A 25,413-nucleotide genomic window follows, 5' to 3' on the forward strand; every position below is an offset into this window, starting at 1 on the left:
CAGGATGCTGTGTGTGTATACCGCCCAGATACACTGTAGACAGGATGCTGTGTGTGTATACCGCCCAGATACACTGTAGACAGGATGCTGTGTGTGTATACCGCCCAGATACACTGTAGACAGGATGCTGTGTGTGTATACCGCCCAGATACACTGTAGACAGGATGCTGTGTGTGTATATACCACCCAGATACACTGTAGACAGGATGCTGTGTGTGTATACCGCCCAGATACACTGTAGACAGGATGCTGTGTGTGTATACCGCCCAGATACACTGTAGACAGGATGCTGTGTGTGTATACCGCCCGGATACACTGTAGACAGGATGCTGTGTGTGTATACCGCCCGGATACACTGTAGACAGGATGCTGTGTGTGTATACCGCCCGGATACACTGTAGACAGGATGCTGTGTGTGTATACCGCCCGGATACACTGTAGACAGGATGCTGTGTGTGTATACCGCCCGGATACACTGTAGACAGGATGCTGTGTGTGTATACCGCCCGGATACACTGTAGACAGGATGCTGTGTGTGTATACCACCCGGATACACTGTAGACAGGATGCTGTGTGTGTATACCACCCGGATACACTGTAGACAGGATGCTGTGTGTGTATACCGCCCAGATACACTGTAGACAGGATGCTGTGTGTGTATACCGCCCAGATACACTGTAGACAGGATGCTGTGTGTATATACCGCCCAGATACACTGTAGACAGGATGCTGTGTGTATATACCGCCCAGATACACTGTAGACAGGATGCTGTGTGTGTATACCACCCGGATACACTGTAGACAGGATGCTGTGTGTGTATATACCACCCAGATACACTGTAGACAGGATGCTGTGTGTGTATATACCACCCAGATACACTGTAGACAGGATGCTGTGTGTGTATATACCACCCAGATACACTGTAGACAGGATGCTGTGTGTGTATATACCACCCAGATACACTGTAGACAGGATGCTGTGTGTGTATATACCACCCAGATACACTGTAGTCATTACACTGCTTAGTTTGTCTCCTCAGCGTTGTTTGAGCGGGTTCAATTATTTGTCACGTCCTTGCCATGTTTCCATCACACCCTTTTTTGTTGCATTTCTTCCCCTGATCGGAGCTGAGCAGAGCGGGGAGCAGAGTTTGGAACCTTCTTCCCGGTGTCTCTCAGACTGGGGGCCCTGGCTGACAACATCTGTGGAAAGTTTCTAGAAATGTCAGAGGAGCCTCATCCGACAAGGGGCTGCCGAGGAGGGATTGTGCTTTAAATATGGGGCGGAGTTACTCTTTTGTTATGTAGCTTGCCTATTCCTGCAAGCATCTCACCTGTAGTTTTTCCATTTCCATCAACTCAATGTTGTTTTTGTGATGTGATAATGTGGTGCCGTAAGTAACAGCGTAAATGCAGTTTTAAGTATGTTTCTTTGCTATTTGAAATGTCTCGAGTCAATAAGTATTCAACCCTTTTGTTATGGTAAACCTAAATAAGTTCAAAAATGTGCTTAACAAGTCACATAATAAGTTGCATGGACTCACTCTGTGTAATAAAAGTGTTTAACATGATTTTTGAATGACTACCTCATCTCTCTACCCCACACATACAATTATCTGTAAGGTCCCTCAGTGAATTTTAATCACAGATTCAACCACAATGACCAGGGAGGTTTTCCAATACCTCGCAGACAAGGTAGACATTCAATATCCCTTTGAGCATGGTGAAGTTAATTACACTTTGGATGGTGTATCAATACACCCAGTCACAACAAAGATACAGGCGTCCTTCCTAACTCAGTTGCTGGAGAGGAATGAAACCACTCAGGGATTTCACCATGAGGCCAATGGTGACTTTAAAACAGTTACAGAGTTGAATGGCTGTGATAGGATAGAAAACTGAGAATCGATCAACACTGTAGTTACTCCACAATACTAACCTAAATGACAGAGTGAAAAGGAGGAAACTTGTACAGAATAAAAATATTCCAAAAACATACATCCTGTTTACAAGGCACTAAAGTAAAACTGCAAAAAATGGGGCAAATCCAACACATCACTGAGTACCACTCTTCATATTTTCAAGCATGGTGGTGGCTGCATCATGTTATGAGTATGCTTTATCATCGACAAGGACTAGGGAGTTTTTTTTATAGGATAAACAGAAACGGAATAGAGCTAAATCCTAGAGGAAAACCTCGGTCAGTCTGCTTTCCGACAAATTCACCTTTTCAGCAGGACAATAACGTAAAACGCAAGGCCAAATAAACACTGGAGTTGCTTACCGAGACGACATTGAATGTTCCTGAGTGGCCGAGTTACAGTTGTATTAAATTGGCTTGAACGTCTATGACAAGACATGACAAATGTCAATGATCAACAACCAATTAAAAAAATAAAATAATGTGCAAATATTTTACAATCTAGGTGTGCAACAAAAACTCTTAGAGACTTACCCATAAAGACTGATGGGTGAGAATACCCGCCATTTTAATCCATTTTGAATTCAGGCTGTAACACAACACCATTTTGAATAAGTCGCTGTATATTATAACCAGTCAGAGACACATCATCATTTCTAGAAGCTTCTTTAACCAACATTTTTAGTAATAATCAGAATGCCCCACCGTGTTGGTTTGAGAAGCAAAAGTTACAATAAAATCTAACTTCTGGCATTTTAAATGAATCAGTCCAAGGCCGCAGCTGATTTTCACATCAGACGGAGTCTCTAAAAACAACCATGCTATCTATGTTCAGTAGGTAACCCTCTGTTTCAAACCAGCCCTACGGTATCTTTTCATTGGTATAGTTGCACGATTTCCCAGTGACTGTACCATTTTAGGTCTTGAACGAGGATGTGACTTTTTAAAACAGGAATCAATGAGGGTTATCTGTTACGTGGCCAGGATTGAAATCCCATCACTTGTTTTAGGGATTTCATATTGATTTCAAATTGCAGAGCAGAGAACAAGTAGGACCTGTTGCAGTTGTTGATGGTGTTCAGTGATAATGTATGATAATGCACTGTGTAAATGTGTGATAATGACATGGATAATGTAGTGCGGTGACCTGACCTAACAGCGTTTTATGTTTTCTTGCAGAGTGGAGGACAAGAGGGATCTGCTGCTGTTTTTCAGGACCGTCAGGAGGTTCTCCGACAGATGTGAAGACAGACGCAGAACATTCCAGCACTTCCAGGTAGGACTTTACTTAGTCCTTTTTACGGCTCGTTTCGGCACATTGCCCAACAGGGGAAGCTCTCTCTTCATGTGTGACCCATGTCTTACACACCTGCTTCAAGGTATCGTCTTCCAGTCCAGGTACGACTGCCGTTAAACACCCCCCCCCCCTAGTTGCTGTCACAATGGCAGGTCCGTCTGGTGTAACCCTGCATGGACATGTTCAAGCTGCAAGGTTGCAGCAGAATCTCACTCAACAATTTAGTCAGACTTAGTCAGACATATCCGTGAATGCTGAAGCCAGGCACTCGAATTTTAAAAGGAAGATGATAGAGAATGTGTTGAAGGCGACACCTTCACCTTTTGAATAAGATACAACCGGTATCTGAACGTTTCTATCCCAGTGAGTCCTGGGGAATATCTGACAAGGATAAGAGGAAAAAACGTGCGTTTAGAAGTGTAGAAAATCTAGGAATGTTAACGTTAAGTGTTGCAGGGTCTCCTGACCCTGCCTGGTAGTTACAGAGCCTGTTCCGACAAAGAAGGGTTTAGACTGGTTTATGGTTTAGACTGGTTTATGGTTTAGACTGGTTTAGACTGGTTTATGGTTTAGACTGGTTTATGGTTTAGACTGGTTTAGACTGGTTTATGGTTTAGACTGGTTTATGGTTTAGACTGGTTTAGACTGGTTTATGGTTTAGACTGGTTTAGACTGGTTTATGGTTTAGACTGGTTTAGACTGGTTTATGGTTTATGGTTTAGACTGGTTTATGGTTTAGACTGGTTTATGGTTTATGGTTTAGACTGGTTTATGGTTTAGACTGGTTTATGGTTTAGACTGGTTTACGGTTTAGACTGGTTTATGGTTTAGACTGGTTTAGACTGGTTTAGACTGGTTTAGACTGGTTTATGATTTAGACTGGTTTACGCATCCGTCTTTCTATCGTCAACATTTGAACTTATTTAACCTTTTAACCTCCCAATACACATAAAGACAGGAAATTGACTGAACAGTCGTTTCCACCATCGTTCGTCCACCGTATGTCTTCCACAGAGAAACAGTAGACTTGTGTATTTCTGTCTGAACACTTCTTGGGTGGGAAGTGAGATGGTTGCATTCTGCTGATATCACTATAACTAGATGTTATCTGATCAATGATTTACTGTGAGAGTGTTCAAAAAATGGTTCACAGCTGGATCGTCAAACCTTAGCCAACCTGTCAAGCTGACAGATGAGCAGTAGTCTCACAGTGCCCGACTTCACGCCGTACTCTCCTCCTGACTTCACGCCGTACTCTCCTTCTGACTTCACGCCGTACTCTCCTCCTGACTTCACGCCGTACTCTCCTCCTGACTTCACCCCGTACTCTCCTTCTGACTTCACCCCGTACTCTCCTCCTGACTTCACGCCGTACTCTCCTCCTGACTTCACGCCGTACTCTCCTCCTGACTTCACGCCGTACTCTCCTCCTGACTTCACGCCGTACTCTCCTCCTGACTTCACGCCGTACTCTCCTCCTGACTTCACGCCGTGCTCTCCTCCTGACTTCACGCCGTACTCTCCTCCTGACTTCACGCCGTACTCTCCTCCTGACTTCACGCCGTACTCTCCTCCTGACTTCACGCCGTACTCTCCTCCTGACTTCACGCCGTACTCTCCTCCTGACTTCACGCCGTACTCTCCTCCTGACTTCACGCCGTACTCTCCTCCTGACTTCACGCCGTACTCTCCTCCTGACTTCACGCCGTGCTCTCCTCCTGACTTCACGCCGTGCTCTCCTCCTGACTTCACGCCGTGCTCTCCTCCTGACTTCACGCCGTGCTCTCCTCCTGACTTCACCCCGTACTCTCCTCCTGACTTCACGCCGTACTCTCCTCCTGACTTCACGCCGTACTCTCCTCCTGACTTCACGCCGTACTCTCCTCCTGACTTCACGCCGTACTCTCCTGACTTCACGCCGTACTCTCCTCCTGACTTCACGCCGTACTCTCCTCCTGACTTCACGCCGTACTCTCCTCCTGACTTCACGCCGTACTCTCCTCCTGACTTCACGCCGTACTCTCCTCCTGACTTCACGCCGTACTCTCCTCCTGACTTCACGCCGTACTGTCTTTTGTGAATCAGGCTTGACTTGTAATGCCTGTTTGTCAGTAAGCATTTCACTGTAAGGTCTACACCTGTTGTATTCAGCATTTCACTGTGAGGTCTACTACACCTGTTGTATTCAGCATTTCACTGTAAGGTCTACTACACCTGTTGTATTCAGCATTTCACTGTAAGGTCTACTACACCTGTTGTATTCAGCATTTCACTGTAAGGTCTACTACACCTGTTGTATTCAGCGCATGTGACTAATACAATTAGATTTGAGGGACAATAATCTGTTGATGAGAGTAACAGGCTCTGTGGCGATTATTACTGTGATCGATAATCTGTTGATGAGAGTAACAGGCTCTGTGGCGATTATTACTGTGATCAATAATCTGTTGATGAGAGTAACAGGCTCTGTGGCGATTATTACTGTGATCAATAATCTGTTGATGAGAGTAACAGGCTCTGTGGCGATTATTACTGTGATCAATAATCTGTGGATGAGAGTAACAGGCTCTGTGGCGATTATTACTGTGATCAATAATCTGTTGATGAGAGTAACGGGCTCTGTGGCGATTATTACTGTGATCAATAATGTGATCGATAAAGTTGTGAACATGATCCAATCAACAGGTTCTGTTCCCCTCTGGCTGTTCAACACGTCAATATAGATGCATTTGCAATACTGCTGAATAACCCAACTGTTACCATATCTGTTATAAACTGAACAAAAATTATAAACGCAACATGCAACAATTTCAAATATTTTACTGAGTTACAGTTCATATAAGGAAATCGGTCAATTGAAAAAAGTTAATTAGGGCACTAATCTATAGATTTCACATGACTGGGTAGGGGTGCAGCCATTGGTGGGCCTGGGAGGACATAGTCCCACCCACTGGGGAGCCAAGCCCAGCCAATCAGAATGAGTTTTTCCCCAACAAAAGGGCTTCATTATAGACAGAAATAGTCCTCAGTTTCATCAGCTGTCCGGGTGGCTGTTACACGTGGTCTGCGGTTGTGAGTCAGGTTGGACGTACTGCCAAATTCTCTAAAAAAGACTGCACATTTTAAAGTGGCCTTTTGTTGTCCCCAGCAGAAGGTGCACCTGTGTAATGGTCATTCTTTTTAATCAGCTTCATGATATGCCACACCTATCAGGTGGATGGATTATCTTGGCAAATGAGAAATGCTCACTAACAGGGATGTAAACAAATTTAGTGCAAAATTTCAGAGAAATACGTTTTTTTTGTGCATATGGAAAATGTATGGCCTCTTTTATTTCATCTCATGAAACATGGGACCAGCACTTTACATGTTGCATAACATTTTTTGTCCAGTGTATAAAGACAATTGTGTCCTATAAGAAAAGCAGTAATATCTGATGATATACACAAATGACTGATAATTAGATGCTAGAAATTGATAACAGTATTGTGAGGGCCGTTTTGTTAGACTTCAGTGCAGCTTTTGACATTATCGATCATAGTCTGTTGCTGGAAAAACGTGTTGTGGCTTTACACCCCCTGCTATAATGTGGATAAAGAGTTGCCTGTCTCACAGAGGGTTTTCTTTAATGGAAGCCTCTCAAACATAATCCATGGGGATCTCAAACATAATAATGGGGATCCATAATAAACCCCAGGAAGAGTAGCTGCTGCCTTGGCAGGAACTAATGGGGATCCATAATAAACCCCAGGAAGAGTAGCTGCTGCCTTGGCAGGAACTAATGGGGATCCATAATAAACCCCAGGAAGAGTAGCTGCTGCCTTGGCAGGAACTAATGAGGATCCATAATAAACCCCAGGAAGAGTAGCTGCTGCCTTGGCAGGAACTAATGAGGATCCATAATAAACCCCAGGAAGAGTAGCTGCTGCCTTGGCAGGAACTAATGGGGATCCATAATAAACCCCAGGAAGAGTAGCTGCTGCCTTGACAGGAACTAATGGGGATCCATAATAAACCCCAGGAAGAGTAGCTGCTGCCTTGGCAGGAACTAATGGGGATCCATAATAAACCCCAGGAAGAGTAGCTGCCTTGGCAGGAACTAATGGGGATCCATAATAAACCCCAGGAAGAGTAGCTGCTGCCTTGGCAGGAACTAATGGGGATCCATAATAAACCCCAGGAAGAGTAGCTGCTGCCTTGGCAGGAACTAATGAGGATCCATAATAAACCCCAGGAAGAGTAGCTGCTGCCTTGGCAGGAACTAATGGGGATCCATAATAAACTCCAGGAAGAGTAGCTGATGCCTTGGCAGGAACTAATGAGGATCCATAATAAACCCCAGGAAGAGTAGCTGATGCCTTGGCAGGAACTAATGGGGATCCATAATAAACCCCAGGAAGAGTAGCTGCTGCCTTTGCAGGAACTAATGGGGATCCATAATAATGTGTCTGTGTGTGTGTGTGTGTGTGTGTGTGAGAGATCTGCAAGCATGTTTTATATCAAGATGGTAAAGGACTCTAATGAAAGATTGGAAATCCCAACTGCGGGGCCATGTGGAAACCATTCTCCTACTTGGAGGATGTAGCGGTTGTGTCTCTGCCGAGTTGGCTGGTCTGAAGGAATAACATAAACCCCGTTTTTCCATATTTACATGTGTGCTGAAACCGTAGATATTTGCTTCTCTTGCAGTTAATAGTTTGTTGTTTTATTAATGACACTGGAAAAACGAAAAACTTTTTTGTTGTTGTTGTTTGGTTGACTTTCATGCATGGACGTGTCAAAGCAGAGTTTTTAATTTAATTTGTAATTAAAACATTTAAAAACTCAGCCGAAGTCGCACACACTTAAAGAAAAAAAGTGTACATCATATTTGTTTATTCACATAGGTAATAATTTCTAAAATTAGTAATTATGATTGAGAAAAAAAAAGGACTTAAGAAAATAATACCTCCTCTCATTTTACCATTTTTAATATCAAAGCTTACGATATTGTGAGCACAGTCACATTAGGTTCACATCACTATATACGTATTTCAAAGATATATATTTTCTCATCAACTTCTACTTGAGTTGTTAAGTTAGGAACCAGTTTACATGAAAGTAATTCACAGAATTCGGAGGAAAGCCAAAAGCTTGACTCAACGTTTTAAAGAAGTCAAACACTATCCAAAAGAAAACATTCATAGAAAATGTGTATTTACAAAGTCTTCCTGACTACTTAGCTGATTTGGTCTTGGAACATAACTTGAACAAATGTAAAATAACCTTTTTATAATCAGGAAACGGGCGATCCGTTCAAAGCCTTGTAGTCAACGTAGACTAGTTTGCTAATGTGAGATTACTAACATTTCAGTCCCAGCCGCTAGTCATTCTGAAAGAGACTGAGAAAGACCTGGGCACAATTTTTACAGAAGAACATTCAGACATAAATGGAATGTATGGTGTAGATTGGTCTTGTCTTTGTCAAGTAGAATAAGGAATCGTGTTGGATCTATTCATTACATGGCTGTCTATCCGCAACGTTCATAATAAAATGTTTACCTGACTGTATACGCCCCTGTAGAACTTCTACTGAACATTTTATTTAACCACAATGGCGTCAGAACAGAAGACCTTTTTTCCCCCAAGGGAGTTTAGTCTTTTTAGCGGTACTGTCCGACGGGGAGAGACTTGAGGCAGGTGAAGCTGTTGGGGTACTTGGACAACAGCACTGGGTTCCCATCCAACCTGACCTCCATCAGGTTGGGTCTGACGTAGTACGTGTTGTTGCCCTTGCAGAACGTCTCCAAGCTGATATTCGTGATGTTGTTGTTCTGTATGGTAGAGAGAAGATGGAAAGACCAAAGTTAGAATCATGATTACTCTAAGGACCCTCCGATGGTGCCAGCAAAACTATTTGGGTCAAGCAGTTGGGATTAGAGTTGCGGTCGGGGATTAGAGTCGCGGTCGGGGATTAGAGTCGCGGTCGGGGATTAGAGTCGCGGTCGGGGATTAGAGTCGCGGTCGGGATTAGAGTCGCGGTCGGGATTAGAGTCGCGGTCGGGATTAGAGTCGCGGTCGGGATTAGAGTCGCGGTCGGGATTAGAGTCGCGGTCGGGATTAGAGTCGCGCACAATTCTGGGAACTTTCCCAAAGTTCTCATGTTTTTCAGAAATCCACTTTTGGAGGATTCCCGTCGTAAGTAGAGAGGGAATCCTCCAACTGAGTAGCCTCTAACCAGAAGTCAAAACCGTATGTGTTACTGACCTGCAGGTGGACAATACGAACGCTCTCCGGGATCACCGGTACAGCCTCCAGCGCATTGTCTCCCAGAAACAGGTTGATCAGCTTCTCCATTCTCTGCACGGTGGAAACAGTGAGACCAAAATAAACAGCAATACAGTGCCTTGCAAAAGTATTCATGGGTTTCTTCACGTTATTGTGTTACAAAGTGGGATTAAACGGGATTTATTTGTAACTATCTACACAAAATATTCTGTAACGTCAAAGTGAGACAAGTGGATGTGGATTTTTCCTTAGATAAATAAAAAATGGATAATTAAATATAGTAAGTATTCAAACCTTTTTTCCAGACAAAAGATTTTTTTCTAGACAATCCTAAATTAGTTCAGGAGTCAAATTTGACTTAACAAATCACATAATAATAAATTTACATGAACTCACTGTGTGAAATAATAGGGGTTGACATGATTTTTTTGAATGACTAACCCTTCCTCTGTCCCTCATACATACAACATCTATAAGGTCCCTCAGTCAAGTACTTGAATTTCAAGCACAGATTCAACAACAAAGACCAGGAAGCTTTTGGAAAGCCTCATAAAGAAGGGCAGTGATTGGTAGATGGTTGAAACAATAACAAATCAGACATTGAGTATCTATTTAAGCACGTTAATAGTTAATAATTATGCTGTGGATGATTTGTTAAACCACCTAGAAACATCACAGATACCGTCGACCTTCTGAATTTAGCTTCAGGACAGGAATGTAACTGCTCAGGGATTTAACCCTGGGCGCGAACCCAGAGTCTCTGGTGGCACAGCTAGCGATGCAGTGCCCTAGACCACTGCGCCACCCGGGAGGCCAATTCACAGAATTTTAACCCCACTTTGTAGTAATGTGAACATTTTTGAAGAAATCCAAGGGGTCAGGCGGGGCGTTGTCCAGGCAAAGCTCAAATCAGCCACCTAATGTGCCTCAGTCAAGCACCTAAGGTACATAGACATTATCACGCAAGGTTTTGAACAATGTCAAGCCTGACGAAGACCTTTTGGGGTGAAACAATGCACTCAATAAAAGCAGCCAGGAATCGATCTGTATTTCATGTCCTTTCACTGTACCTTGAAGGCGTTGGCCTTGACCCCTTTGGTTTTGAGCCGGTTGTGGTTGGCGTTGAAGGTGGTGAGCTTGCCGGGCAGCATGGGTAACTTGACCAGTTGGTTCTCAGCCAAATTGAGTTCCTCCAGCAGGGTCAGTTTAGAGAACGCTCCTTCCTCAATCTCTGAGATCAGGTTCCCCGTTAGGTCGATTCTCTTCAGAGTCACTGAGGAAGAAAAGCCCCCCCCCCCAAAAAAAAACTAGAATTATAATAGAAGTTAGATTTTTGATTTTTACTCAATATAGATTGAGAATAAACCCACGTCGGGTCGATTCTCTTCAGAGTCATTGACGTAGAATGAATTAGAACCTAATTGTCCATTTTGGAGGTTACAAACTGCACCATTGTTGTTTTATTTAACACAACACTACTAAGCTATAGGCCTCTCATAGATCAAGTGAGTTACGCAATATTTAGATTTGGTCTGCCCACATGGTACACGCCAGACACATGGATGATTTGAGCAGCTTCCTTTTTGACAGTTAGGCCTTTTTTAAACTTCTGCGTTTTTAATGTAAAGACAAGATGGAGACCTGGAAGAGTTTGCCAAAAGAATTACATCTCGTCAGCTTTTAAATCTAGCTGTGTTTTTACTTATATCAGTGGAGGGCCGGGCCTGGAGAGGGGCCTGGAGGGGCCCGCATAACATCCACAAATATATCCAACTAAAGGAAGCATTTATATATCCACCCTATGAAAATGTCCATCTTATCTTTATTTCTTAATTTCCTGAATAAATTTTCCTCAACGTGGTTGTCTTTCCAGCTAGTGAATTAGGGAGACTGTGTGAAGAATGTTTGAGAAGACGGCAAGCCAAAGGAAACCTGAAAGACAGAATCACCGTGCAAAGTACTGTACATTTTCCCAAAGATCCTAGGTTTCTATAAATCCCAGTTTGAAGTTATATCTGGATTCTCAAGGTAATAAGCAGGCAGGAAATTCTCCAACTAGGAATCATTCAACCCGGGATATCTGGAGAACCCCCCCCCCCCAGAACCCCCCCCCCCTCAGAACCCCCCCCCCCCCCAGGAATTCAGAGCTGTGGGGGAAGTTTCCCTGAATGTTTCAACCCCCCCCCCTACCGATATCTGCAAAGTCTTTATTGGTGATCTTCTTGATCTTGTTATAACGGGCGTAGAGATAGGCGGTCTCCTTGGGCAGGGTGGGCACAGCAGTCATCTCTGGAACGACCTCCTCACAGTACACAGAGCCGGTCAGACACACACACAGCAGGCACGTGGGCAGCTCTGGAGACACAGAATGAATTTAATTGTTTATTTGATTTAGCTGTCCAGCCTACGGCATATATGTAAGGCACCGTATTACTCTTTTTATAGAATACTTCTGGAATGATTTATTAATTTACAATAGCACTGGCTATGTTTGTCTAATCTGTCCACATGTTGGGTGTGTTAGTTTAACAACGTGGTCAATGCTCCTCTAGAAGCCAAGTCCTGGTAACCCAGATATCATGGCTCTAGAAGCCAAGTCCTGGTAACCCAGATATCATGGCTCTAGAAGCCAAGTCCTGGTAACCCAGATATCATGGCTCTAGAAGCCAAGTCCTGGTAGCCCAGATATCATGGCTCTAGAAGCCAAGTCCTGGTAGCCCAGATATCATGGCTCTAGAAGCCAAGTCCTGGTAGCCCAGATATCATGGCTCTAGAAGCCAAGTCCTGGTAGCCCAGATATCATGGCTTTAGAAGCCAAGTCCTAGTAGCCCAGATATCATGGCTCTAGAAGCCAAGTCCTGGTAGCCCAGATATCATGGCTCTAGAAGCCAAGTCCTGGTAACCCAGATATCATGGCTCTAGAAGCCAAGTCCTGGTAGCCCAGATATCATGGCTCTAGAAGCCAAGTCCTGGTAGCCCAGATATCATGGCTCTAGAAGCCAAGTCCTGGTAGCCCAGATATCATGGCTCTAGAAGCCAAGTCCTGGTAGCCCAGATATCATGGCTCTAGAAGCCAAGTCCTGGTAGCCCAGATATCATGGCTCTAGAAGCCAAGTCCTGGTAACCCAGATATCATAGGTGCCTCTGTTACTATAATGGAGGATATAGCCAGGTAGTGAGGTTTCTCTCCTCTAGGTAATGCTTTTAAAAAGCTCAGCTGCTGCCTGCTGTATAGAGTAGACAACATAGTCCTGAGCAGACCTGGGTTCAAATACTAGGACACTGGAGAGGAGGTAGGAGAGGAGGTAGGGAAGGAGGGTAGGAGAGGAGGCAGGGGGAGGTAGGGGAGGAGGGTAGGAGAGGAGGCAGGGGGAGGCAGGGGGAAGGAGGGTAGGAGAGGAGGCAGGGGGAAGGAGGGTAGGAGAGGAGGGAGGGAAGGAGGGTAGGAGAGGAGGTGGGGAAGGAGGAGAGACAGGGAGAAGTAGGGAAGGAGGGTAGGAGAGGAGGCAGGGAGAAGTAGAGAAGGAGGGTAGGAGAGGAGGGAGGGAAGGAGGGTAGGAGAGGAGGTAGGGAAGGAGGAGAGACAGGGAGAAGTAGGGAAGGAGGGTAGGAGAGGAGGCAGGGAGAAGTAGAGAAGGAGGGTAGGAGAGGAGGCAGGGAAGGAGGGTAGGAGAGGAGGCAGGGAGAGGTAGGGAAGGAGGGTAGGAGAGGAGACAGTGAGGGGTAGGGAAGGAGGGTAGGAGAGGAGGCAGTGAGGGGTAGGGAAGGAGGGTAGGAGAGGAGGCAGTGAGGGGTACGGATGGAGGGTAGGAGAGGATGCAGTGAGAGGTAGGGATGTAGGGTAGGAGAGGTTGCAGGGAGGGAAGGAGGGTAGGAGAGGAGGCAGGGAAGGAGGGTAGGAGAGGAGGCAGAGAAGGATGGTAGGAAGGGAAGGAGGGTAGGATAGGAGGCAGGGAGAGAGGGAAGGAGGGTAGGAGGCAGGGTGGTCCTGAGCAGACCTGGGTTCAAATACTAGGACACTGGAGAGGAGGTAGGAGAGGAGGTAGGGAAGGAGGGTAGGAGAGGAGGCAGGGGGAGGTAGGGGAGGAGGGTAGGAGAGGAGGCAGGGGGAGGCAGGGGGAAGGAGGGTAGGAGAGGAGGCAGGGGGAAGGAGGGTAGGAGAGGAGGCAGGGGGAAGGAGGGTAGGAGAGGAGGGAGGGAAGGAGGGTAGGAGAGGAGGTAGGGAAGGAGGAGAGGCAGAGAGCGGTAGGGAGGGAGGGTAGAGGAGGTAGTAGTGAGAGGGAGGGTAGGAGTGGAGGCAGAGAGAGAGGGAGGGAGGGTAGGAGAGGAGGCAAGGAGAGGCAGGGAGGGAGGGAGGGTAGGAGTGGGGGCAGGGAGGAGAGGAGGCAGGGAGGGAAGGTAGGTAGAGGGAGGCAGTGAGAGACATGGAAGAAGAGGCATGTAGAACTGTTGTCTCACCCGAGGCATCACCCCCCTCAGCTGGGGCATCATCTGGTTCATCAGCAGGCAGGAAGACCATGCTGGAGTCATAGTCCTCTCCCAGCCACAACGCTGCTGCCTCTCTCTAGTGGAGGATAGAGTCACACTGTTAGGATTAACACTGTAGAGTCACACTGTTAGGATTAACACTGTAGAGTCACACTGGTAGGATTAACACTGTAGAGTCACACTGTTAGGGGTAACACTGTAGAGTCACACTGTTAGGATTAACACTGTAGAGTCACACTGTTAGGGGTAACACTGTAGAGTCACACTGTTAGGATTAACACTGTAGAGTCACACTGTTAGGATTAACACTGTAGAGTCACACTGTTAGGATTAACACTGTAGAGTCACACTGTTAGGATTAACACTGTAGAGTCACACTGTTAGGATTAACACTGTAGAGTCACACTGTTAGGATTAACACTGTAGAGTCACACTGTTAGGATTAACACTGTAGAGTCACACTGTTAGGATTAACACTGTAGAGTCACACTGTTAGGATTAACACTGTAGAGTCACACTGTTAGGATTAATACTGTAGAGTCACACTGTTAGGATTAACACTGTAGAGTCACACTGTTAGGATTAACACTGTAGAGTCACACTGTTAGGATTAATACTGTAGAGTAACACTGTTAGGATTAACACTGTAGAGTCACACTGTTAGGATTAACACTGTAGAGTCACACTGTTAGGATTAACACTGTAGACTGACACTGTTAGGATTAACACTGTAGAGTCACACTGTTAGGATTAACACTGCAAAATGCGCAACTTCACTTTTATGCTGATGATACTGTTATTTATTGTTGTGCCTCGTCTCTTACAAAAGCTTTCCAGAACTTGCAAACTGCTTTTTATACTGTTCAACATACCTTGTGTCAATTGAAGCTTATTCTCAATACTGACAAAACTAAACTAATGGTGTTTTCTAAAGCAAGAAATAGACCTCTTAACCTTTCACCTATTACTACCTGTCAGGGCAAGGAGATTGAGGTTGTAACCTCATATACATATCTTGGAATTTTAATTGATGACAGCCTCTCTTTTAAATTGCATATTCAACAACTTACAAAAAATGTAAGGCGTGTTTTTCTTTTGAAGCCAGCAGGAGGCTAGTATCAGCTACATGTATGCCTTTACTAGACTATGGGGATATTTTATATATGAATGCTTCCTCTCAGTGTTTGAGATCAATTGACACCCTTTACCATGGCACTTTGAGATTTGTTTTAAACTGCAAAACCCTTACACACCACTGCACTTTGTATACCAGTCACTGGTATACTTTTATTAGCAATGCCATTTTGGGTTTACTACCTTTTTATTTGGGCATTTTTATTGTTCAGAAATGTGGTGGGTACTCTCTTCGTTCGCTGGACTTTATCCTGCTAACTGTTCCAAATGTCCCAACTGAATTTGGTAAAAGGTATTTTATGTACTCTGCGCCATCGTCTTGGAACCTTACAAAATACTTTTAAACTGGAAGTATTTGTCCCGATTGGTGTTTTTAAATCACTGATGAAGGATTTTGAGACTGATTCCCTGACCTGTCAATGTTTTTAATTTGCTGTTTTTATGATTTTGTATTACTCTTGTGAACTCTATGTTTTTTTACTAGATTACTTGTAGTTTTTCATGTTGTTTGTCTGTAATTGTGTAATGACCTGGTGCTGCCTATCTTGGCCAGGACGCTCTTGAAAAAGAGATTTTACATCTCAATGAGCCCTTCCTGGTTAAATAAAGGTTAAATAAAAGTTACTCTGCAGTGTTACCCCTACCAGTGTGACTCTACAGTGTTAATCCTAACAGTGTCAGTCTACAGTGTTAATCCTAACAGTGTTACTCTACAGTGTTAATCCTAACAGTGTTAATCCTAACAGTGTTAATCCTAACAGTGTTAATCCTAACAGTGTCAGTCTACAGTGTTAATCCTAACAGTGTTACTCTACAGTGTTAATCCTAACAGTGTTACTCTACAGTGTTAATCCTAACAGTGTTAGTCTACAGTGTTAATCCTAACGCACATGTTAGGCTACACATACGTTAAGAATAGACCTATAGCTTTACTGTTGACCTTTACTGTTGACCTTCTAATGTAGTCATCTCGGTTTTAATATGAAGCATCATTTTATACGTTGCTTGTTCGTATCAATTGCAAAGACATTGGCGACTTTTGTATTTGAAGTCAACTTTAATTATTAATAAATAAAAAAAAGTTTACTCCGTCACAGAGAGACGGATAAACCATGTGATTCTAGGTTTAGCAGAGATCTTCTTTGTATAAAGTGACGCGGGACGTAAAAAAAAAGAAAAGGTATCTGACGATGCACTTAGCTGTTCTACAAGCGGTCTGAGGCTCGTAATCTAACGACTGATTACGAGCGTTTTCAAGTGCAAAGTTAATAAAAAATGTTTTTAGGAAACAGCTTGGAGATTTTTTAAACGGTGCTCCTACGAATGTTCTAAGGGAAGAACTTAGTCTTAAGTTTTGAGAAACCAGGCCGTGGACAGGAAACACGCGCAACGCAATTTTTTCAGTTCATACGGTACATTTTGCAGCAAGTAGACAGACCCGTGAAGACAAGCCAGTTACTCACACTGTTTGTCTCATCGCTTGTTTTGTATTTGGGAGAGCACCGTCTCAAAATCTCCATCTTCTCCAGGTATCTGGCCCGTGTAAGAATGTTTAAATATAAAATATTTCAATGTCGGGCACCCTAAAGAGAAGTTGCGTATTTTGAACCCTGCTCTCCATGTGTCTGCCCGTTGCCTCGTAGAATAACGACTCTTTCCCCCATGTCCTTGAGATCTGTTTAACCCTGAACTAGTATAGCCACTGGTTCTCAACTGGTGTTTGAGCCCAGCAGAGTGTTTCAGGCAGCAGTCAGGCCGTTCCAGGTGTTCAACTGCCTACTGAAATAATGAACTCCCCCACTTTTCCAGGCTCTGAGCCCTGACCCCATGACCCCTTGGCAGCTGTAGCAGGTCTGCTGTTTGGATAGGAGTTCTTCAGACTGGAACCGACCTCCGACCTCCGTTCTGCTGATGCTTTGGAAATGTTACCTAACCGTTGTAGGAATATTCAAAGGAATGTTGTGTTTGCTTGGTGGTCCCTGAGCTTTAACCCCAATTGGCTTCAGAACCAGGGCTGCTGTTTGGATGGGAGCTCTTCAGACTGGAATCAACCTCAGTTCTATTCTGTTCTGTTGGAGCCTTGGAATGTAAGCGTACATAATGTTCACAGAACATTCAAGACCTGAGCTTTTGGTCCCTTGGCAGACAGACCGGGGGAGCTGTTTGTCTGGGAGTTCTCTGGACTGGACCGTCAGTTCTGCTCCGTTGGGACTCTGTTGGGACTGCGTTGGAACGTTACCTAACATTGTAGGAACGTTTTGAATTTATTTAACGATTATAAGTAGGAGACTGCTCCAGTTGGAGACAACATTACATACATTTACAAATGATTGAGGCTAAAACCAAAATAATACCCAAAGGTTTATTTCCATCGTGGTCCTCTTTTGGAAAAAATATGTGAGGTTGGCAAGATTGACACTGTTCACTCAGATTGACACGGTTCCCTCAGATTGACACGGTTCCCTCAGATTGACACGGTTCACTCAGATTGACACGGTCCACTCAGATTGACACGGTTCACTCAGATTGACACGGTTCACTCAGATTGACACGGTTCACTCAGATTGACACGGTCCACTCAGATTGACACGGTCCACTCAGATTGACACGGTCCACTCAGATTGACACGGTCCACTCAGATTGACACGGTCCACTCAGATTGACACGGTCCACTCAGATTGACACGGTCCACTCAGATTGACACGGTTCACTCAGATTGACACGGTTCACTCAGATTGACACGGTCCACTCAGATTGACACGGTCCACTCAGATTGACACGGTCCACTCAGATTGACACGGTTCACTCAGATTGACACGGTTCCCTCAGATTGACACGGTTCCCTCAGATTGACACGGTCCACTCAGATTGACACGGTTCAATAGGAGTTATCTAGACTGGAACCTCCGTTGTCCTCTATTGGAACGTTCCCTTCGTAGCTTCAACCCCGCAGCACACACACCAACTGATTAATGGGACTGCTGAATAATGTTAGTTTTTTTCCCCTCTTGCTTTGTTTGCTCTTTTCCATATTATGTCTATTATGTCTATATGTCCATATTATCTTTGATCAGCTACCCAGGAAAGGGCTGAAAACAGCCCATATTAATATATGGAGCCTTAGAAATCAGGTTCATGAAATCAATAACTTGATGACATCAGATACCATTCATATATTAGCCATTTCTGAGAATCACTTAGATCATTAACATGATGATACATCAGTAGCAATACAAGGATATAACATCTACAGAAGAGACAGGAATGCTTATGGGGGAGGTGTTGCTGTATATATTCAGAGCCACGTCCCTGTAATGCTTATGGGGGAGGAGTTACTGTATAAATTCAGAGCCATATCCCTGTAATGCTTAGAGAAGATCTTATGTCCAGTGTTATTGAAGTGCTGTGGTTGCAGGTTCACTTGGTACATCTAAAGCCTTTTCTTTTGGGGCGTTGCTATAGGCCACCAAGTGCTAACAGTCAGCATCTGGAGATAATATGTGTGAAATGCTTGATAGAGAGGTCTACTATCTTGGGGACCTGAATATTAACAGGTTTTCATCTAGCTGCCCGCTCAATAGGAAGCTTCTCACTAACCAGTGCCTGTAATCTGGTTCAGGTTAATTAATCAACCTACCAGGGTGTTTTCAAACACTACAGGAGCAAATATTGATCACATTTTTACAAATACTGTAGAGCTTTATTCTAAAGCTGTATCTGTACCCATTGGCTGCAGTGATCACAATATAGTGGCTATATCCAGGAAAGACAAAGTTCCAACAGCTGGGCCTTAAATAATATATAAGAGATCATACAAAATATTTTGCTGTGACTCTTATGTGGATGATGTTAAAAATATTTGTTTGTCTGATGTGATTAATGAGGAGCATCCAGACGCTGCACTTGATGAATTTATGAAATTGCTTCTTCCAATTATTGATTAACATATGCACCTGTTAAGAAACTGACAGAACTTGTATGGCTCCATGGATTAATGAGAAGTTAAATAACTGTATGGTTGAAAGAGATGGGGGCAAAAGGAGTGTCTAATAAGTCTCGCTGCACATCTGACTTACTGCAAACTGAGAAGTGATGTGACTAAACTCAACAAAAAGAAGAAGAAACTGTATTATGAAGCCAAGATCAATGATATAAAGAATGATGGGAAAAAAAGTACTTTAAATGAAATTTTGGGCAGAAAGACAAATTCAACTCCATCTTTCATCGAATCAGACGGCTTATTCATCACAAAACCATTTGATGTTGCCAATTATTTTTAGGATTACTTCATTGGTAGAGGAAATGCCAAGAACAAACAGTGTGGGAGAGCTGGGAAAATGTATTGTTAACGATCAATACTGAAAAACCTCCTGGCATTGACAACTTAGATGGAAAGCTACTGAGGATGGGAGCTGACTATAGCCACTCCTATCTGTCATATCTTTAATCTGACTCTATAGCCACTCCTATCTGTCATATCTTTAATCTGAGCCTATAGCCTCTCCTATCTGTCATATCTTTAATCTGACTCTATAGCCTCTCCTATCTGTCATATCTTTAATCTGAGTCTATAGCCACTCCTATCTGTCATATCTTTAATCTGACTCTATAGCCACTCCTATCTGTCATATCTTTAATCTGACTCTATAGCCTCTCCTATCTGTCATGTCTTTAATCTGAGTCTATAGCCACTCCTATCTGTCATGTCTTTAATCTGACTCTATAGCCTCTCCTATCTGTCATATCTTTAATCTGAGTCTATAGCCACTCCTATCTGTCATGTCTTTAATCTGACTCTATAGCCTCTCCTATCTGTCATATCTTTAATCTGAGTCTAGAGGAAGGTGTTTGTCCTCAGGCCTGGAGGGAAGACAAAGTCATTCCACTACCCAAGAGTGGTAAAGCGGCCTTTACTGGTTCTAACAGCAGACCTATCAGCTTGCTGCCAGCTCTTAGCAAACTGTTGGAAAAAAATTGTGTTTGACCAAATACAATGCTATTTCTCAGTAAACAAATTAACTACAGACTTTCAGCATGCTTTTAGAGAAGGGCACTCAACATGCACTGACACAAATGACTGATGACTAGTTGAAATAAATTGATAATAAGAAGATTGTGGGAGCTGTCCTGTTAGATTTCAGTGCAGCCTCTGATATTATAGACCATAACCTGAAAACGTATGTGTTATGGCTTTTCAACCTCTGCCATATCGTGGATTCAGAGCTATCTAACTAATAGAACTCAAAGGGTTTTCTTTAATGGAAGCTTCTCTAATGTCAAACATGTAAACTGTGGTGTACCGCAGGGCAGCTCTCTAGGCCCTCTACTCTTTTCTATTGTTACCAATGACCTGCCACTGACATTAAACAAAGCATGTGTGTCCATGTATGCTGATGACTCAACCAAATACTCATCAGCAACAACAGCTAATGAAGTCACTGAAACCCTTAACAAAGAGTTGCAGTCTGTTTTGGAATGGGTGGCCAGTAATAAACGGGTCCTGAACATCTCTAAAACTAAGAGCATTGTATTTGGTACAAATCATTCCTTAAGTTCTAGACCTCAGCTGAATCTGGTAATGAATGATGTGGCTGTTGAACAAGTTGAGGAGACTAAATTACTTGGTGTTACCTTAGATTGTAAATTGTCATGGTCTAAACATATTCATTCAATGGTTATAATGATATACAGTGGGGAGAACAAGTATTTGATACACTGCCGATTTTGCAGGTTTTCCTACTTACAAAGCATGTAGAGGTCTGTAATTTTTATCATAGGTACACTTCAACTGTGAGAGACGGAATCTAAAACAAAAATCCAGAAAATCACATTGTATGATTTTTAAGTAATTCATTTGCATTTTATTGCATGACATAAGTATTTGATCACCTACCAACCAGTAAGAATTCCGGCTCTCACAGACCTGTTAGTTTTTCTTTAAGAAGCCCTCCTGTTCTCCACTCATTACCTGTATTAACTGCACCTGTTTGAACTCGTTACCTGTATAAAAGACACCTGTCCACACACTCAATCAAACAGACTCCAACCTCTCCACAATGGCCAAGACCAGAGAGCTGTGTAAGGACATCAGGGATAAATTGTAGACCTGTACAAGGCTGGGATGGGCTACAGGACAATAGCCAAGCAGCTTGGTGAGAAGGCAACAACTGTTGGCACAATTATTAGAAAATGGAAGAAGTTCAAGATGACGGTCAATCACCCTCGGTCTGGGGCTCCATGCAAGATCTCACCTCGTGGGGCATCAATGATCATGAGGAATGTGAGGGATCAGCCCAGAACTACACGGCAGGACCTGGTCAATGACCTGAAGAGAGCTGGGACCACAGTCTCAAAGAAAACCATTAGTAACACACTACGCCGTCATGGATTAAAATCCTGCAGCGCACGCAAGGTCCCCCTGCTCAAGCCAGCGCATGTCCAGGCCCGTCTGAAGTTTGCCAATGACCATCTGGATGATCCAGAGGAGGAATGGGAGAAGGTCATGTGGTCTGATGAGACAAAAATAGAGCTTTTTGCTCTAAACTCCACTCGCCGTGTTTGGAGGAATAGAAGGATGAGTACAACCCCAAGAACACCATCCCAACCGTGAAGCATGGAGGTGGAAACATCATTCTTTGGGGATGCTTTTCTGCAAAGGGGACAGGACGACTGCACCGTATTGAGGGGAGGATGGACGGGGCCATGTATCGCGAGATCTTGACCAACAACCTCCTTCCCTCAGTAAGAGCATTGAAGATGGGTCGTGGCTGGGTCTTCCAGCATGACAACGACCCGAAACACACAGCCAGCGCAACTAAGGAGTGGCTCCGTAAGAAGCATCTCAAGGTCCTGGAGTGGCCTAGCCAGTCTCCAGACCTGAACCCAATAGAAAATCTTTGGAGGGAGCCGAAAGTCCGTATTGCCCAGCGACAGCCCCGAAACCTGAAGGATCTGGAGAAGGTCTGTATGGAGGAGTGGGCCAAAATCCCTGCTGCAGTGTGTGCAAACCTGGTCAAGAACTACAGGAAACGTATGATCTCTGTAATTGCAAACTAAGGTTTCTGTACCAAATATTCAGTTCTGCTTTTCTGATGTATCAAATACTTATGTCATGCAATAAAATGCAAATTAATTACTTAAAAATCATACAATGTGATTTTCTGGATTTTTGTTTTAGATTCCTTCTCTCACAGTTGAAGTGTACCTATGATAAAAATTACAGACCTCTACATGTTTTGTAAGTAGGAAAACCTGCAAAATTGTCAGTGTATCAAATACTTGTTCTCCCCACTGTATATATTTTTTTTATTTAACTTTTATTTATGATGGGGGAGAGGTCTGTCCGTAATAAAGACATGCTCTGATTTTTTGACTCCACACTCCAAAAAGCAAGTTCTGCAGGCTCTAGTTTAGTCTTATCTTGATTATTGTCCAGTCATATTTCATGCTGCAAAGAAAGACCTAGTTAAGCTGCAGCTGGCCCAGAACAGAGCGGCATGTTTTGGTCATAATTGTTATCAGATGGCTAATAAGCATGCCAGTCTCTCTCTTGTTTCTATAACAACCATTTTGTTGGAAGTTCCGGAAATAGTTTGCACAGTCAACTTACACTGACCCCCACTAGGGGTCTTTTCACTGTCTCCAGGTCGAGAAGGAAGTGTACGGTATTTTGCAGAGCCATGAGTGCATGGAACTCACCTCCTAATCATATATTTATTTAACCTTTTATTTAACTAGGCAAGTCAGTTAAGAAAAAAATCTTATTTACAACGTTCAGTGGGCAGACTGACTGATTTTTACCTTGTCATCTCGGGGATTGGATCCAGCAAACCTTTCGGGTACTGGCCCAACGCTCTAAACACTAGGCTACCTGTCGATTTGTTTATATAGCGCAAGTGAACAGCAAATCTGGTTTCAAAACAACAAATAAAGCAACACCTCACGGCACATGTTTTTAAATGTATTTAAATTGTAAACTATTTTGTCTGTCTTTTTCATTATTTGTCAGACCCAATTAAGACTAGCTGTAGCCATTTGCGTTGGCTAATGGGGATCAAAATAAGGTATTTTATTTGAAGTTGTAGGAACATTCCAGGAACGTTAACTGTTTTCTGGGTGAGCCCTAAGCTTTGGCTCCTTGGCAACAAAAGCAGCAGGGCCCCTTGGCAACAGGAGCAGCAGGGCCCCTTGGCAACAGGAGCAGCGGGGCCCCTTGGCAACAGGAGCAGCGGGGCCCCTTGGCATCAGGAGCAGCGGGGCCCCTTGGCAACAGGAGCAGCGGGGCCCCTTGGCAACAGGAGCAGCGTGGCCCCTTGGCAACAGGAGCAGCGGGGCCCCTTGGCAGGAGGAGAAGCGTGGGCCCCTTGGCAGGAGGAGAAGCGTGGGCCCCTTGGCAGGAGGAGAAGCGTGGGCCCCTTGGCAGGAGGAGAAGCGTGGGCCCCTTAGCAGGAGGAGAAGCGTGGGCCCTTGGCAACAGGAGCAGCGGGGCCCCTTGGCAGGAGGAGAAGCGTGGGCCCCTTGGCAGGAGGAGAAGCGTGGGCCCCTTGGCAGGAGGAGAAGCGTGGGCCCCTTAGCAGGAGGAGAAGCGTGGGCCCTTGGCAACAGGAGGAGCAGCGGGGCCCCTTAGCAGGAGGAGCAGCGTGGGCCCCTTGGCAGGAGGAGCAGCGGGGGCCCTTGACAACAGGAGCAGCGGGGGCCCTTGGCAGGAGGAGAAGCATGGGCCCCTTGGCAGGAGGAGAAGCAGGGCCCCTTGGCAGGAGGAGGAACGGGGCCCCTTGGCAGGAGGAGCGGGACCCCTTGGCAGCCAGACCGGGGCTGCTGTTTGGATGAGAGTTCTTCAGACTGGAACCTCCGTTGTAGTAGAGCAGTGGAGCCTCCTGTAGCAGCAGTCCCGCCCCTACTGTGCTGACTAATCATAATCACTGTGAGACTCACTGTGTCTAGAGCTCTGGGCAGACCGACAGCCCAGCTGTTAGACTTAGACTGGGGGAGAGAGGAATTAGACTGGGCCCAATACGCTGGCTCCTTCCAAATGGGACTGCTTCCAATGAAATGGGACAGAGTCCAATGGCTATGGTTTGATTTCTCAAATAAGGGGAAGAAAAGGTATTACTGGGATTTAAAAAGTATTATTGCTGTAAGAATATGAATCAAAAGGTGGAACAATGAAATGCTACTGACAAACTAATGTAATGTACTCAAGTCTTGGTGTAGATCAGGTGTTATTGTTTACTAGTGTATAAATAAAACAGTGTATGAATAAAACAATGTTTGCATTTAAAAAAAAGCTGGATGTTCAAAAGGAAAGTGGATTATTAGTATTCAAAGTATAAATCACAAATGTTTAAGGAAATTGGTTTTGTAAATTATTTGCCTCCTAGTTACATAGATAAAGATATATTGAATATAACATTTATCCATTAAATTGTATCATTAGAAAATAATAAGAATGACATCTTATTAAATAATAATATTATTAAATCATTCCCAGCTACAACCTTGCAAGATGTTTGAAATTACTTGATTTAATCAAACTACGAGAAGGTATATTTGAGTGTATAAGAGTTAGAACTTTTATTATTGACCTACTTATATAGTTAGTCACTAATCAATACTAGAAAATAAAATGTGATCAAGTCAGTTTGTAGCCTACCTTAGACCTCTTTGCCTCCAGATTATCTTCTCTGTTGATCAGTACATCCTGTTGTTCCAGTCTGAGGGTTGAATCCTGGTTAAAGTGTTTCCCAGTTGAGCAGAGCACCCACGGTGACGATATAAAGGACAAGAGTATTAACACTCTCAGAGTTCCCATCGTGTCCCTGTATGTGTTTGGTGTGTTCAGTAGCTGCTGGGGCTAGTAGTAGTAGTAGTGGTGGTGGTAGTAGTAGTAGTAGTAGTAGTGGTGGTGGTAGTAGTAGTAGTAGTGGGCTATTTTCTCAGTGGCAGGTTGTGTGTAAAATGTGATCTGTCAAATCAGTATTTAAAGCCTGCACAAGTAGCTTCCAGGCGATTCTTGAAGCACGGGAGAGTTTATGGAACAGACTTTAACTCTTTGTTTGCCAATTCAGAGAAACCTCTTCTCCACACTGCTGCTGCTAGTCTGGTGGTGCTCTCTGCTGCTAGTCTGGTGGTGCTCTCTGCTGCTAGTCTGGTGGTGCTCTCTGCTGCTGCTAGTCTGGTGGTGCTCTCTCTGCTGCTAGTCTGGTGGTGCTCTCTGCTGCTGCTAGTCTGGTGGTGCTCTCTGCTGCTAGTCTGGTGGTGCTCTCTGCTGCTAGTCTGGTGGTGCTCTCTCTGCTGCTAGTCTGGT

The 25,413-nt window shown here is 44.2% G+C and overlaps 2 protein-coding genes across 3 annotated transcripts in view; one reads left to right on the top strand and one right to left on the bottom strand.

Moving 5' to 3' along the window:
- cenpp (centromere protein P) overlaps positions 1–25,413 on the top strand; it is a 147,248-nt gene that overhangs the window by 18,902 nt on the left and 102,933 nt on the right. The window contains exon 6 of the mRNA XM_071337031.1: positions 3,101–3,197. Coding sequence (XP_071193132.1) covers positions 3,101–3,197 — 97 coding nt within the window. The remainder of the gene's footprint in view (positions 1–3,100; positions 3,198–25,413) is intronic.
- Positions 8,077–25,138, bottom strand: ogna (osteoglycin, paralog a). Of its 2 annotated transcripts, none has more exons than XM_071337029.1 (6): positions 24,760–25,138; positions 13,944–14,049; positions 11,676–11,840; positions 10,556–10,758; positions 9,465–9,557; positions 8,077–9,031 (listed from the first exon to the last, which is right to left on the bottom strand). In XM_071337029.1, exons 1-6 carry the CDS (start codon positions 24,916–24,918, stop codon positions 8,861–8,863), a joined length of 897 nt encoding a protein of 298 aa, XP_071193130.1. In that variant the 5' UTR covers positions 24,919–25,138; the 3' UTR covers positions 8,077–8,860. The 2 variants fall into 2 exon arrangements, with proteins under 2 accessions (XP_071193130.1, XP_071193131.1); XM_071337030.1 differs by lacking the exon at positions 24,760–25,138 and adding an exon at positions 16,571–16,848.

This window comes from Salvelinus alpinus, chromosome 12 (assembly GCF_045679555.1).
Source record: "Salvelinus alpinus chromosome 12, SLU_Salpinus.1, whole genome shotgun sequence".
NCBI classification, from domain to species: Eukaryota; Metazoa; Chordata; class Actinopteri; order Salmoniformes; family Salmonidae; genus Salvelinus; species Salvelinus alpinus.